The 17722-nt window shown below is 31.0% G+C and overlaps 1 protein-coding gene across 3 annotated transcripts in view; it reads left to right on the top strand.

The window, feature by feature from the left end:
- Positions 1 to 15072, top strand: part of LOC119609953 (neuroligin-3-like) — a 100949-nt gene extending 85877 nt beyond the window's left edge. The window contains exons 7-8 of one of the 3 annotated variants that reach the window (XM_037965004.1): positions 13306 to 13495; positions 14056 to 15065. In XM_037965004.1, coding sequence (XP_037820932.1) covers positions 13306 to 13495; positions 14056 to 14088 — 223 coding nt within the window. In that variant the 3' untranslated portion in view covers positions 14089 to 15065. Of the gene's footprint in view, positions 1 to 13305 lie in introns of all 3 variants that reach the window. The other 2 variants (XM_037965005.1, XM_037965003.1) reach the window with 2 other exon arrangements.
- The last annotated feature ends 2650 nt before the right edge of the window (positions 15073 to 17722 follow it).

The following is a 17722-nucleotide window of genomic DNA, read 5'->3' as shown; positions in this document are numbered from 1 at the left end:
CGAATTTGGGTTTAAACCACAGGATCCAGAAGGAACCTCAACTGACCAGCCAGGACAAGTCCTTCGGGCAACTCGCCACCCGTAGTACCAGATTATGTGGTGCTCTGGTTAGACCACATGTCAAATCATTCTATGACTAGCCAGGGAGTGAAATTTCATCACTAGTTTATAGTCCCGGCAGACTAGAGGTACTGGTAGCACCTCTTTACCTCGGGATTGCAATACACCAAGATGAGGGTCTTGAGCAAAGTACTTAAACATGAAACGACGTCAGCCATATACAAATGGTGCCACCTGGATGGCACACATAGGAAATAGACCACGGTTAGTTGAGGTTGCTTTAAAACACCCAATGTTAATTATGCAGCATATCATTTTGTAATTTCTTTGTATGAATTTGGAATCGATAAAAGTATACGAGATTACAAATAAACTTAACGATATAGCATAGGTATATTGCAGAAAAAAAAAACAAACACACAAATTTTTGTATTTCAAAAATATTGAAGTGTTGGAACACATATTTTTGTAAAGAGTTTAAGAGGCTTTTGATAAGCACCCTCTCCAGTCCCTCTTTAAAAAAAACCAAATGATATTACACATACATGTGGTTTGAAAAAAAAAACTTACACTATCCACTAAGTAAATATCCAAACAAACATCATGAAAAACACATGTTTGTGTTTTATGCTCTAGCGTGTGAATGTGTGTGTATGAGTTGAAGGAAAGGGAAGCAATTGCATGTTGATTGCATTTGTGTACATGGTCCACACTTATAATATGTGGGTTAACGAGCCACAGCACACATTCATACAAACAACACTCTAGGAAAAGGAAAACAATCCTAAACAAGAGGTTAAATTCAAGTGCTGGTAAAATAGCATATAACTGGTACTGTTAAGCTACAGATTGCTTACTATGGCTGGTGCTGCTGTATAAACAGTAGAAACAACTATTTTGCACTTTATTACCTGTTAAACAATAATAACAACAAACCATGACATCAACATTATTTAGAAGTGAACAAAAAGTACAGGTAAACATGCTACTTTGGTAAAGATTTTCTTTTACTTAAGATTTTGTCTTCTTATGACCGAGCCTCTTTGTCAACTAACTTACACATAGAATATGTGTGTAGGAAAAGTTTCATACTTACTCGCCTATGTATATACTATATTCAGTTGTATTAGAGAAATGGAGTTGTGTTAAACCTTAATGTTGGCCCTAACTTATGAGATAAATGCTGTGGATAACAACATTCTTAATGTAAAAGCACATGCATATATGCAAACAAAAAATACATATTTTGGTCTTACAAAATAAATGTTCCAAAGATATAAGTTTTTAGGGGGTTAGTGATTACAGTGTCTGTTAAATAAAATTAATGATAATTGTTTAAATCTCAGTATGATATTATAATTTACCTCATGCCAGCACCATTTATATATAAGTATGTATTTGGGTTACACTTATCTCTGAAATCTGCTCTTTTGTTTACTATTCTATAACATCTTAGATTGCTTTTTTTGTCATACACTGTATTCCTTATGGATGTGTTCCAACATGTAGCTATTTACTTGCAGTAAATAAAAGAAAATTCAAACTTTTATCTGTGTTGGCTGCAGATTTCCTTGAGCTTGTTATATTTTTTTTTTTTGGGTTTCTTATGGTGACAAAGACATGTGTTTTTAAGTTTCTTTATATTTATAGTATGTTTACATTAGACTGCTGCAAAAAATAACAACTGTCCAGTTATTATAAAAAAAAAACTATAATTTTCAACGTTTGATCGTGTGATATCTTGATTTTTTTACCAAATTAAAGACAATTGATCATCTGAATATTCAATTCCTTAAATGGTGCTTTTAGTTAAGATTAGACGTGTCTATAGGGTATGTAACATTAAATTCGTGGTTTTTATTTATTGGGTTTGTGCTGATGTTTGTAATATACAAAAATATTCGTCCTATATCCACCTTAAAGTATACAAATCGGCTTAGAATCGTTTTCTGAGTCGATTTAGATATGTCCGTCCGTCCATTCGTCTGGCTGGCTGTCCATGTAAACCTTGTTCGCAAATTTGGCACACACGCTTTTTTGACCCAAGAACGAAGCCTATTGAAAATGTTAAAAATCGGTCCATTATTTCACCTAGCCCCTATACAACAGCACCCCCGAAAAGGACTTCTGAGCTCATAATTATGTTAAATATACCTGTATATCGATAAAGCGGCACAACTAAGTTTTATACAAGACTTGATGACCTTGCCAAATTTCATAAAGATCGGGCCTCATTTGACCCTAGCACCCATACAAAGTCCCCTTTAGAAAATTACTTGAATGTCCAAAATTAACTTATAAACATAAACATCGCGATGAAATTCAGCACAAATAAATATTATATAAATATATTCACAAAACTTTATCGGACTTGGTCCATATTTGCCCCTAGCCCCCATATAAAGCCTCTTTCAGAAAATTAGTTTTTCATCCATAAATTGCTTAAATGTATCGGAACAATAAATTATTACACACAGAAAAAAGATGTGTTGGAAATTGGTGGTAATTACAGAAATTTAATAACATTAACAAAAATTTGGTGTTAACTATTAAAAGTCTTACATCATAACAGTTTTTCTATAGCTAGACCTATAAAAATATAATTGTAATAGAATTGAAGTTCCAATAAATATTTAAGTAGTTATCATAAACGAAACATACGTTTATCAAAACTTTTGGATAAATTCGGTAGATGTAATGGTAATAATTCAGCAAATTTATAAGTGAAATCCAAATATTGGTGTTTGCAATCAAATTTTATAAATCCCAACTGAATAAATAGTAGCTTTTTTTGACATTGAAAAAATAAATTAAAATTATTATTAAAAAATAATTCGAAAGAAACGAAAAATTAGGAAATGGATCCAAACGTTTTTATCTCAGCATCTTGACGTTAATGGTAAGTACTAAGAAGATATCTTATGATTTCCATGTGCATATGTATGTATGTTAATAAATGAACAGTAATGTTTATGTATTTACATACACATGTATGTATGTATATAATAATTAATTATAATTACATACATATGTACATACATGTATGTATTCAATTTGCTACATTGTCCTTTTAGGTTTCCAATATTGTGCATCAAATGTCCTTAATATGTGGCTTAAATACATTACAAGGTATCGCCCTCTCAAATACCTCTTTTATGCTGGTATAAAGAAGAAAGAGCCCAGAAATGGCAAAGGATAACACCATAATTTCTGTTATTAATAATAATTGTGGCCATAGGCTGATAATTCGTATATAATATATAAGGTAACATGACACAGAACGAAAAATTTTTAACCCACAGCACTAATTATACTTTTCTAAAGGATTCGGCAAAGCTGAATCCGAATCTGTCATCAAAATTTCTTCATCACATCTGGAATTCGATATCATGTCCTGGAGTTTGAAAAATCTCTATTTTTAGCACTTTTTGAGACAACTTTATCTTAAAATGTTGTATGTTATCATCTGAAAGTACATTCTGTCAACTTTAAAATGTGACATATCTTTTTTCTTTTTCGAGATATCTTCACCTAAAGCTTGATAAAAAAAAATAAATTGACAAAAACTGCATTTTTTCGTACATTTCGCCTTTATATTACATTTTTTATGTTATAAGTTATATATTCCCAATTTTTACATTTTCGCCTATATGTATAATACTTTTTGAATTGCTGTAATTGCTGAGATATCATCCGTTGAAGTTGACGGACGGACAGACATCGTTAAATGGAATAAGAATGTGATTTTGTGTCGATTGGACCATAGGCTATTAATACCATGAATATACCGAAAACCATGTGTTTTTAAACTTTATGTAAAGATAAGAAGAGAAAAGATATGTTAGATGATAGGCAGAATGGACTTTCAGATGGTGTACAACATTTTATAAATAAGATTGACTTGGCGCTGTTATAATCTCTCAAAAAAGGGCAAAAATGGTGTTTCGAAACTCCAGGAAACGATATCTCAAATCCCAGATGTGATGTAGAAAATTTGGATTCAGCATGGCTCAATCCTTTAGAGAGGTATAACTCAGGGTTCTCTGACCTGTTCTGACCGATTGGTGTATGATACATAGATATGTATATCTCATGAATATAAATGATCAATAATCTCATGGAAAAAATGTTGTGTTCTTATCAGCCTATGACCATTTTATTCTATGTATTTTGATAAATAAAATAATTAATAAAAGCTATTTTAAAACCAAAAACAAAAATAAAGTTAGTTATTATTATTTAATCCAACCAATAGTTTCGGTTACTAACACCGAATTCGAATTTTTTATTCAGTTGTGTGTACCAATAATTCAGCAAGAGAACATTGCTTCTACCATATATTCGGCAATTCTAATCGAATTTTAGTATAGTTGTTGCAACCGACCAAATTCGATTGGCAACAAATTCAGTTATCACAACGAATCTGTTTTCTCTGTGTATGAAAAATAAATCACATTTAATATTCATAATTGGTTTAGGGTATCATATGGTCGGTCACGCCCTACTATACTTTCTTACTTGTTAAAAATGGCTCCGGTACATGTCACCTTTGGGCACAACCCTTAATATGGCATTATTGCAATCCCCGGGATATAGAAGTTTTACCAGTAATTCTAGTCGGGACAAGATACTCGAAGTTTCAATTGACTACTTGGAGTGATTTAACTGATGATTTGCCAGAACTTCTATCTGTTACTATTGGAGCCAGCACCTTGCAGTTTTCGTCCTGTACTAGTAACTTGTTACAACTAGTTACAAGGGATAATGTTGGTTAAAAGCTTGGATTGTTGTTCCCTCAACATAATCCCCGAGAGGAGGTTGATACAACAACCATCCAAACAATCCTGTAAACAAAACAAGTAAGAAATTATAGTCGGGCGAGGCCGACCATATAATACCTGTTACAAAAATAAAATGTGATTTAGTCTTCATTATAAAGCATTTAAGTTGAATTGTACCTTGCCTCAGATGTACTTAAGCCGTTTATTTTCGAATAAAATTGTGGACCTTTAAGTCAAATTTTGAAGGGGGCTTTGTATAGGGGCTATGGTGAAATGAGACCCTATAATTATAAAATTCATGAAGGTCATTAAGGCTAGTATAGAACTTGGTTTAGCAGCTTTTGTCGAGATACGAGTGTATTAAACATAATTATGAACTTAAAAGCCCAATTCGTCGGGTTAAGTTGTATGGGGACTAGGTGAAATAATGGACCGCTGTTAACAATTTTCAATAGGCTTTGTCTTTGGTACCATAGAAGATCATGTGCTAAATTTCATTGAATTATATTTAAACTTGCGACCTGTAATTCGATTATAAGATTTAGTTGTATGTGGGCTTCGTCTCTGGTATCATAGAAAATGCCAAATTTCATTGATCAAGGTTTACCTGGACAGACAGACAGACAGACAGACAGACGGACGGACGGACGGACAGACAGACATTGCTATTAATTTCCATATACCACCCTAGTATTTCGAAATATTTACATATGCATCTAGTATATCTCTACAAGCTGCATATTACTTAATGTATTTATTTAAGTATTTTGTTATTGTGCAAGTAGTACATAGAACCAAACAAAAACTATGTTTTCTTGCCACTTGACTACATATTTGCCAGGTAAAGATTGTTTTAATACCATATACAGTTGAACTATGTGTTCAGCAAAGATCAGGTGACAAATGCGAGTTAAAACTGTTGTAACTAAAACTAAAGAAACTTTAAAAGGTAAATATTTTTTGGTTTCATTTATAGAGGTTATATCTTGAGTAATCTAAATAACTAAAGAGCCTTAAGGGGTAAATATGTGAAGGAAAGTAATTAAATTGTTTATACTCATACTTGATGATATTTATTTAAACTTACACTTGGTTATAAACGAACGTATGTATAAGGTTATATACGAACGTATAAGGAAATGAAATGGAAATTGAAAAACATATTAAAATGTTGGTCATAGAGCCAAAACGAATGGCATATGTAACTTTATCTGTTTAAAATATGGTTAGATCTAAAAGAAAGAAGCTAGTTAAGAAAGCGATATAGAATCATTCTATTGACATACAAAAGTTGGAAGATATTTTTAACTAATCGGTCGTTCCAAAATTGATTAGAAATTATAGACCATTAAAGGTCTCATTTACAGTACCAAATTTACAGAAAATTTTAATATACCACATAGATTTACATTCACTTTCAATGTCTATCCAACTGATTTTTAGAATGTTGATCTGTAAACTTTGAATAGTTAAACATATTTTAAATAAAATTAACCATAACTCACACAAAATAAATCATTTAATATTTTCTTTCAACTCAAAATGAATTATAGATTATATTTTTTAATATCCTTTAAACTAGTTAGATAGATGACAGGTAATCTTTAACTCTATACTTCTAATTTTAGTAAAACTATTTTTTTTTTTGACTATCGTGCACCGGTTTCTCATATCAAGTATTATTTTGGCACACATGTCCACATGTCATTTAGTTTATTATAAAATTTATAATGCAGAAGTGTTGTCTCTTATTTTTATTTGTGGTTTTTATTAAGGAATGTTTATCCACTTGTAAACAAATATTTATAGCTTTCCCTTACTAGTGTTGCTTAAAAAATCTTCTTTTTAAAGCAATCATAGTTTTTTCGTTTCGTTTTTTTACTCAAACACACCATCAATGTCTTCCAACAAGCTCTTATGAAATCTCAACAATTTCCTTCCCTTGCATTTCCTATTTTTTTCTTAATTTTTTTACAAACACATACTATGTAACCATATTAGTAGATGTGCTTGTGTATTGCACAAGCTCTTACATCATAAGATTTTCCTTGAAATGTTTATTTTGTTAAGATCGTTATTTAAGTACGTGTGCAATGTTTAGATATATACATATGTACACACATAAGTATGTATGCATTTACGTTTGTATGTGAAAGAGAATGCTTTTGCGAAGATTTTACCTTATTACGTTATAGTATAGACATTTCTGAGAGTGTTAGTATTGTTGGTATATTAGGGTAGTATACATTAAAAAGGAAATATCTTATCACATATTGATAATATTGGTTCATTTTCCTTTTATTGATTTTTTTCATCTTTACATTACTTTATCTTCTTTTCTCAGTAGTGGCCAGTTAAAATTAAAAGTATCTTGTTTTTGATCCTTAATATAAAATTTTATAAATCTATTTACTTCATAGCTTCTCTGTTTGTATTTATTTAACTATTCCTAATATTTAGTTTCTTATACGCTTTCTTTAAATACATACATATGTTTGTCTCGCAGTAAATAGTTGTCTTTTTGCTATTTAAATTGAGGAAATATTTAAAGTCTTATATATTTTACAAATACATTGAACAAGCACAAATCTGAAAATAAAGCAAGAAATTCTCTTTTTTCATTTTCAAAGCATGTTTTTGCTGCTAAAAGGAAATGCTTACAAATGCACATAAACTCAAGTAGTAAGAGAGATAGAACGAGAGTAAAAGTGTAAGGTATAGAATCATAAAGCAAATACTAAAGGATTTTGTGGTTTGATGAATGCATAAGTGTGTGTACATACATATATGTATATTTATTATATATACATTTGTTATTTGGCAAATGTTGTTTGAGGTTTGCTATCACTACACTACATTACATACATACTTATATACATGCTCTTTTACAGATGTATTAATATTAGAGTTTTTTTTTTAATACCCTACACCTCTATGGTTTGTTTGGAAGTTTGTAACAAAACTACAAATATTGAACTATGTAATGCGGACTCGCATTATATTGGCGGTATCTAGAAAGTATATTGATAAGGTCATATAGCTCTTATCATAAATATTGACAGCTATTAATATCAAATTCCTGCGTGTTATTGTTATATAGTTAAATAAAATTTTCTACTTTTTACTTTTTTTTTAAAGTATTTTTTACCAAAAATTTGAGACACCTTCAAAAAAATTACTTTTTAACTCAAGAATTTTCCCCTATTTTTTTCAAAAGAGACGTTTTTGTTATCTTAAAATCGAAAGACATCTATTTAAAAAGTTGACCCAACTGGACAAGAAATTACCCATATGTATTAAGTTTTCATCACCTAGACGTATGATAAATATTTAATTCAACTATTAAATAATCTTATATTGATGTAGTATTGTGTAGCATATTTTAGGGAGCAATTGAAAAAATATACATGGCGTATGAGTAATATTTGCTTCAATTGTGTAAAAAGTATACGTTTTTATACCTACAATCCAAAAATATGCGGTATGTATGTATATTGATTTTATCCTTACATTTATAACACATGGAACTAATAGTCGTAAACCCTTAAAAATGTAAATATTCTAGGTCTTTGTTAAATTCTAAGATGATCTAGCCATCTTCAAAGCATGTTAGTGTCCAAAAGAAGATAACTAGACAGAAAAAAAATTGGCAATTGTTAGTTTTATGTAAATAGAAATTATTCTGGTTATATAAAACTGAAATGAGTAAAGTCGTTTTGACAAATTTCACGGAATTATCTTCAAAATACCCACCAGTAGATTGGGATACAAGTACAGACGACTGTTATACTTTAAGTTGTGTATAACTCTTATATATCTATTACAAACATCAGTATAAATTCCTAATTCCCTCCTCACTATATGTCATAAAGTTTGCTAGAAGAATTTTAAAAATTTGCTGAAGAAATAAATAAGAAATATAATTCATCATAAATATGTCAATAATTCAATAACAATTTTGCCTGGCCCTTATATAGTCCTACCTTTCAAAATCACGGTAAATTGTTAATAGTTAGTGTAGGATACAAGCAAATACCAGTAGGAATCCATTGCTACACGGATGGCTCTAAATTGGGAGACAAAGTGGGCCTGGGTTTTTATATTGAAGACCCAGAAACAGAAATATACCACCGTTTACCAAATCACAACACAAGCTTCCTGGCAGAAGTCCGATATATCCGAGAATAACGGAATGCGTAAATTGGATTGGAATAAATATGGCGCCCACAGGGCTTAACATATTTACCTAGTGCCAGAAGGCAATTAGGGCGATATCAGATGATAATGTTGTATCTGAAACCGTATAGGATTGTACAGAATACTCTCCCAGAAGTTAGGTTTACATCATATGGGTACCAGGCCACTCGGAAGTAGTCGGCAATGAAAGAGCGAATGTAATAGCTTTAAAGGGAAGGGAGCTCGAGCTAGTTAATGTGACGAACGCAAAACCATTTGACGCCACGAGGGCAGAATTAAAATTATGGGTGATAAAATATAGGTGACCCATAAAGGCTCTTGGAATAACGTCCCCTAACGAGAGCGGGACGAGAAGCCTCCTCAAAATGAACCAGTCTGAGGTTAGTATGATGGTACGTATTCTGAGTGGATACACAGGATTACGGGTACACCTATACAAAATTGGACGTGCAGATTCAGACGAACGTAGAGCATGCAGAGAGGACAGTAAAACTCTGTAGCACTTTCTTAGAAAATTACGTCCAGGAAACTGAGTTTCTGAACATCGGACGATAATACATTTAGTGAATACCATATAAGGTTTTCGTTTTTACCAACAAACATTTTTCCATAAAATGGAGCGCACAACAGGCCCGATAGTGGCCTAGATGTATTTCTTTGGATTTGATGTAGATACATCCTCCTATCAACCTAACCTAACCTAACCTAGTGTAGGATATCATATAATCGTATATAACTATCCATATTTTCTTGCTAGTTTTTTGTTTATATTTCATATCTGTATATATTTTTTTCCTTTGATGTTCTTTCTTTACTTGTTTGCTTTATAAGATCTTGATTGTATAGTAAACAAGAAATGCATGATTAGTTTTTTTTGTGCAACTGTTAAGGGGTGGCCTTAGGTGTAATTGATTTTTTCTCCGTATTCAAAGAAGATAATTATCTTCAAAAGAACATTGTGGTTTTGAAGATAATTCTTATTATTAAAATTACAATAAATATTTGACCTCTATAGAAGAGAGAAAAAAGATGTGGGTATAAAATTAAAACAATATTTAAGTACTTTTAATATTGGTATAAATTTTAAATTCCCTTTAGATATTTAACTCTAGATATCTAAGGACAACACTTTTAGTGTTGTCCTTAGCAATGAAAATCTCTACATGAGCACATTTGCTATTGAAACATTAAAGGAATTGTGTCTATCCAAAGAGTTTCGTATATCAGAGTTAATTTTGACTGACATACGTTTAGTTCTACTAACAGCAAGTTTTTTGTTGTCATCATATCAAGTTACTCAAATGCAATGAAAGAAAACAGCAAATTAAAAGTAACATTCTTGTCTAACTATGAGTACCCAGATAGACTAGTATAGGACTATTTAGTGGTCTTTGTAGTTGGTGTAATTTATAGACGAGATAAGTAATACAAAGGAAAGTTACTATTTTGTGGAAAATATCAAAAATTTAATTTTTAGTGAATATGTGTTTTTAGAAGGTGCTCTAATGTTTATGGGAAATGGATTACGCACTAACTATCAGAACTGGAAGCTTTATTATAAAATAAACTATAAATTAATAGAAACAAATATAATAGATAAATTAACAATAGTCCTTATTGCTCCCCACTGTGAGGTTCTTTCTTATGACTTGTTTTAAATTCAACTGTACACAGCTATTATGGGGATTTACATTATTCCGTTTGACTCAAACTTCTTATATGATTAACGTAATATTTCAAAATGTACATACATATATACGTATGTATTTATTTATATCCCAAATAAAAAAACCTCCTTTTTTATACTTTTCAATTTCTTGTCGCAATAAAGAAAAGCCTATGTGCAGATATATTTAATTTTCTTATATCTTTGGTTTCACATTAAAAAAAATATATAAGTACTTATGTGTATTCAATTACAATATTAGTCTGTAGTTAAAATAATTTATTATATGAAGTGTCTTAAGAAAAACATCTAAAAACACTTTGGTTATAAAAAAAAAAACACAAATGCAAACATTCATAGATATACATACATATGTATTTGTGTGTATAATATAGCCATAGATACAGATAAATACATTTATATGCACATAATAAAGTGAAGAAAAAACCAACACCAGAATATTAATACATTTATCTATATGGTAAATCTAAAGTGTTTAAAATTTAATATTTAAAATTCAATTACTTACACATAGCAAACACATATACATATGCAAACAAGATGTGTTAACAAATTGTTGGTTTTATATTTAGATCCCTGATAGTTCTGGTAACTGTTATCAAAATAGGATTTATTTTTTTTATTCTAAATCGTTTCAAGAAAAAATTTTCTGTATTATATATGCCAGCAATGCCAAAGTTCTTGCTTTATAGGTGAGCAACTATTAAGTTAGGGTTCGAACCTCGAACTTCTTATTTGATAGACAGGTGGCCAATTATTGGCAACAAATCTTTTTCAACAAAATGAAATAAGGGTATTGATAAGGACCACTCATTTCCAAGTAATTATTATCAAAATATACATTAATTATTATCAAAATATGAAATTTTTTCTGGGTTATTAGATCATAAGACCTATTTATGTCCGCGCCATCAGTCTGTTGAAAACAAGGTGAAATCCGAACAAAAAAATTTTGGTGGGCAAAAATTCTCAAAAAAATGTTATTGATTAAAGATGTTTGGCGCTATAAATCGAAAACGGTTCCAGAAAAAGTTCTTAAAATTGAGAATTTATTAGCAGGTAAGTTAATAAGTTATTAAGTTAGTAAGTTAATGAGTTACTAAGTTAGTAAGTTATTAAGTTAGTAAGTTAATGAGTTACTAAGTTAGTAAGTTAGTAAGTTAGTAAGTTATTAAGTTAGTAAGTTAGTAAGTTAGTAAGTTAGTAAGTTAGTAAGTTAGTAAGTTAGCAAGTTAGCAAGTTAGTAAGTTAGTAAGTTAGTAAGTTAGTAAGTTAGTAGGTTAGTAGGTTAGTAAGTTAGTAAGTTAGTAAGTTAGTAAGTTAGTAAGTTAGTAAGTTAGTAAGTTAGTAAGTTAGTAAGTTAGTAAGTAAGTAAGTTAGTAAGTTAGTAAGTTATTAAGTTAGTAAGTTAGTAAGTTAGTAAGTTAGCAAGTTAGTAAGTTAGTAAGTTAGTAAGTTAGTAAACTAGTAAGCTAGTAAGTTAGTAAGTTAGTAAGTTAGTAAGTTAGAAAGTTAGTAAGTTAGTAAGTTAGTAGGTTAGTAGGTAGGTCGATAGGAGAATGTATACTACATCAAATCCGAAGAAATACACCTAGGCCACTATCGGGCCTGTTGTGCGCTCCTTATCATGAAAAAAAAATATTTTTCAGTGTTCAGAAACTCAGTTTCCTGAACGTAATTCCTAAGAATCTTCCAATCAGTGTTAGTCAGGAATGTTATTTCCTGAATAACATCACTTCCAAGATACTTGGATCTAACTTCGACGAATGCCTGGCAGTGGCAAAGAAAGTGCTCCAGAGTTTCACTGTTCTCTCCACATGCTCTTCATTCGTCTGAATCCGCACGTCCAATTTTGCATAGATGTGCTCGTAGTCCTGTGTGTCCACTCAGAATACGTACCATCATACTAACTTCAGACTTGCTCATTTTGAGGAGATTTTTCGTCTTGCTCTCATCAGGGTCACCCCATAGGATCTTCATGGTTATTATTCCAAGAGAGTATTCAGCTAAAGCTTTCTTACAGTCCAATACGGTCTTAGATTTAGTTCTATCGCCTGATATCGCCCTAATTGCCTTCTGGCTGTCGTAGTAAGTTAGTAGAAGATCCGAAGAAATTCATCTAGTGGTTCGCACCATGATCTGTGAACTGTGAGACTAGAACACTACAAAACAAACCGGAATATCTTATATTAGAAAATAAGAACTCAAAGTTGCTCAACTTATTAAATCTTACCGCAAATTTCTTTCTAACATTCCAATACATAGCCACCATCAAAACTGCTGGAATTATATACTACGTATATATATTTTGTAAATTTGTATATCTGCAAAATACTCTAATGGATTTAAAGCTGTTATTAAAATATTTTCTATTTTTTTTTTCCTATTTTATGGTTTTTGTGTGAGATATTTTTGCATTTCCGATTTATTCTCACACATTATTAGAATTTTTCTATAATAAATTATTTTACAGATACAGTTTTCTATGACACGTTATATCTACATATTTATTGTTGTGATTTTGTTTTTCAAACTCTTTTATATTTATTATTTTCTTCTTCTTTTTTTCTCATTTTCTAGATATAGTGAAATGTACAACAATCCCATTAAGGCTACAAACATGGAACATCGTGATGTTGTTTTAGATATTTTATCAGATGCACGTGTCGTTGGACCACTAATGCAGACAGGTTTATTTCATGCTGATGTGAATCGACATAATTATATGTATGTTTTCGGACACAATAGTTTTGGTGGACCACATGCAAGCGTAAGTATGCAGTGTTTTTGTTTTTCTTCTTTCGTATAAACGTGTCAACTACATAACTGTTCACTATTAAGGTTAATAGGTTTTCAATTTTACTCCAAAACTTATAGCAAATAATGTTTAGGGAAAATTTGTTTAAAGGTGTGAGAGCATTGATATCAAGCTGTTTCAATTAAATGAATACTTATTACAGCTTTTAGCATACATAAGTGTCAAGAGTGATTAGGGATAAATGGGATATGATTGTGTAGATTTTTAAAGCATTAAAGAAAGTATAGTTACAGGGTATTGATCATATGATTTTCCATAAAGACATAAATTACTTTTGACCAAGAAGTCCAATTATATAATATGATTTTTGTTCATATTCAAGTTTATTTTTTTGAACTTTAGCTTTGTACTATATTTATAAAAATTTTATATTTTTTTATAATAAAAACTGTAACTAAATGATTTATTAAATTTATTAAATCAATAACCTTAACTTTTATGTCTCAACTGCTCATCTTAAAGACGTTACAGATTTCATCAAAGTTTAACTTAAATTTCTTTTCATTATAAAGGGAGAGGGTGAGAAATTGACAACCTGTATTTAATCATGCTTAAAAACTCAGCAACAAAAGCAAACTATTTGAAGATGTATTAAATGTGAAAATAATAGCGCATACATGAGCAGCACACACAAATATTTGCAATTAAAGAATTTCTCCAACAGCTGAAAGTATTTATTGGTTGGAATTTTATATTATTTTGTCTTCGTTTTTGTGGAAATTACGTATTGGTCAAGCAGCCATAAAACGTGACCTCTTAAAATAGAATTAAAGCAGAGTGACAGACAAGAACAAATGTTACATTTCTTTGAAAATTTTACTCAAACTTTGTTTTTGGTAAAAAAAAAATCTTTTTATTACATTTACTTTAATTACAAGATACGCATGTTGGTGAAAACTACTGCAAAAAAGAACAAAATCAAATATTGCTCATACGCTTAGTTAGAGCTACACGTTGTGCAAATTCATCAATTTGACATATTACTCATACGCCCAGTGTTTCGTGGAAGGTAATGAAAAAAACGAAAGCCTTCATAAAAAAACTTTATAAATTATGCATCATTAATTTATTTACATGCTTTATTTAGCAAATTATTAACACAGGCTTATTAAGAATTTCTCCCTTTTAATTCTTAATTTTATAGCATTTATGTGTGTGCGTGTGTATGTGTCATTTAATGTTCATTTATTTATGTTTGTTATTATTTGTTTTATTATATACATATTTTGTCATAAGCTTTTAATATTCCTCATAATTAAATTAAGCTGGTTTATTTGCTGTTAATCACCAGCACATTCACATTTTGCTTTTGGTTACCAGGTTATTAACATATTTCCTTTTTCCTTTAAGCTATTTTTTGTAAAATATATAAATATTTAAAATGCAAACAATGTATTTACAAAATATTTAAAAAGGTATTCAACCATATGAATTATTTCGGGGTATTGCCTTATGGTATTACTTTTAGTGACATTGTGCTTTTTCTTTTAAATTACAATACACGTCGTAACATGTCACCATCTTGGGTCTTACTTGACTTTTAATTAATTACCTATAAACATGCTAATCTTTATCTAAAGTAACATTATTAGAAAGTATTTTATTAAATTCATTAGTTTTTTATATGTAAAACAAGTAAGAGGGCTATATCCGGCTGTGCCGAATCATCTATACTCTTCACCATGGTGTTAAATTTAAGAATTTTTTAAAATTTTTGTTAAAATTTTCCTAAAGGCAAAAACATAAATTCAAAACAACAAACACAAATACTAAACGTTGTTGTTGTTTTCATTGGTTTACTGTTTGTCATAAACAAGCAAAAACAACATACTCACAAACAAACACAGTCTGAAAGTTGTTGTTGTTTTCATGGTCTGCATTCAAAAACAAATTTTTGGATGCAATTTTCAGAGGTTGTCTCGAACTTTTGCTCATATCTCTGTAATTTATAGACCGATTTTCGTGATTTTGATTAGGAAGGTATGTCAGATAAAATTGTTGAAGATCTAGATCCCAAAGATGTCGGGGGTCTTCATAAGATTGATTTCAACAGACAGACAGACGGACATGGATTAATTAATAAAGCATCGGAAAATTATATTGTGGAAATTACAAACGGAATGACAATCTAATATATACCCATCTCCAAAAACCGCCCCCCGTGGTATGTCCCCCTTGACATATTTCCTTGATGATAGATTCCATCTTTGTGTACTGCAATCAGGGGGTATAGAGGTACCTCTAGTCTATCGGGACTATAAAGTGGTGATGTCACTTCACTTCTCGTCTTGTCCTTAGTATGATTTGACATGGGGTCTAACCAGAGAACCACTTAATCCGGTACTACGGGTGGCTAGTTGCCCGCAGGACTTTATCCTAGCTGGTCAGTTGGTTTAGCTTCCTTCACGATCCACTTAGTGGCTGTGTTTTAAACCCAAAATCGCGGAAAGGGGTGTGAAATTTGAATTTTTCGGAATAAGTTTAATTTCTGCTCCTAGAAACTAGGGGCAGTACAAACTGCAGGACAAGGCTTTGGATTAATAAAATGTCGGATTTGTGCTGATAATACAAAGATTGTGTATACGTTGGTACGCGGATACTTGTATCTAATGGATGAGACGGATTCTAAGTTGTATCTGTGGTGATGTCGGAATGACGGATGGAGTGATACCTTAATCTTTAATTTATCGGCGATTTTCCTTCATGGTTGAATGTGTTGGAGTTTATTCTAAAACATGATTAACTTATAATAGTAGGTCTTTATGGCCCCTGAAATAGGTCTGACTAATTTAATATAGATCTGTGTTTTTCGAAACACCAATAACGTACCTAGGTGCTGTTGCTGAAACAACAGTGACATCTTAGTAGTGTAGTTGGGCGACTTTAAGAGGTTATAAAATGCACTGGGGTGAGTTTTTCGATGATGAGATTGCAGGTGGGGACAGGGCATTCCTCATAGCATCAATAGGGTGTTTTCACCTGATGTTGGTTCCGCCCCTTCTGCCGGCTCTAACCAGTGATTTGTCGAAGTTTGATTGAGCATGATTCATGATACCTGTCATTCTTCAACGGGGCTACTATGGCAAGAGATTGGATAGCTCGAGTACTTAAGCAAAGCCCTTGTACACGATATATTATACATAGTGGGACAGTGGTGTGTGGTGGGGCTAACAATTTCAACTGGATGAGTCTCCAGCTTAAAACCATCTCTGCCACAACAGTCTTCCACGCCACCAACCAAAAAGAAGTCGAAGTCGAAGTCGAACTCGATCTAACAGTGTTGTGTGTTGGGGCCAACAATTTCAACTGGATGAGTCTCCAGCTTAAAACCATCTCTGCCACAACAGTCTTCCACGCCACCAACCAAAAAGAAGTTGCGATCCCGAACTCGATCTAACTACAAATACATTGTATAGATCCCTTTGATTTGAAACTTAGCATAAGTAGTCTAAGTAGTTTGGTTTATGGCTTTTGGTACATTTATATGTAATTGTTAAAAAATTTAAAAAGTGTTTCAAAATTTTTAAATGTTCCTTAATTTCTAAGTTTTAAGATTTCGTTATATATCAATTAATCAAAATTCTTGAATTTATGTAATTCTTCTGCTAAAAGGTAGTAATTAGCTTTTATTAAATACACCATTATGTCGATTTTATGGTAAAAATCACATACATATTTATGTCTATGATTATATAGAAAAGAAATTTCATGTATAAATACTTGAAAGTCATTATCAGGTTCTCGAGGAGTATTAACATCCCAATATAAAATTGGTTTGTTAGATTAAGATAATTATACGCCTTGGATAATTTTTTCAAAAAGTTTTAATTAAAACTTACATACATTATCCCTTCATAATTTCATAAAACTTTACAGTGTTTAGTTAAGATTTCACAGAATTATAAGTTTAACTTTGAAATTATATGGTTAAGATTTGAGTGATTTTGTTGAAAAATTTTGTTAAATTACAATTAGTTTACATTTCTGTTTATCCAGTTTAATCAATAAACATTGACTACATTTAAAATTATTTGCTGTAATATATGTAACATTTAAACATTTTCTTCCCTACAGTACGAAAAGTGCCAATTTTTACCTTTCACTAGTTATATTACCGCATATCCAACTACCTAGTTACCTCTGGTAAATAAGATGGTCAATATTTTGTCGAAACGTTCA

The sequence above is a fragment of the Lucilia sericata genome, unplaced genomic scaffold, assembly GCF_015586225.1.
Source record: "Lucilia sericata isolate MDLA Ls3-8-SP2 unplaced genomic scaffold, ASM1558622v1 Contig001094F_arrow, whole genome shotgun sequence".
In the NCBI taxonomy this organism is placed as follows: domain Eukaryota; kingdom Metazoa; phylum Arthropoda; class Insecta; order Diptera; family Calliphoridae; genus Lucilia; species Lucilia sericata.
Note: the sequence above shows the minus strand (reverse complement) of the source record. Positions and strands in the feature narration are given on the sequence as shown.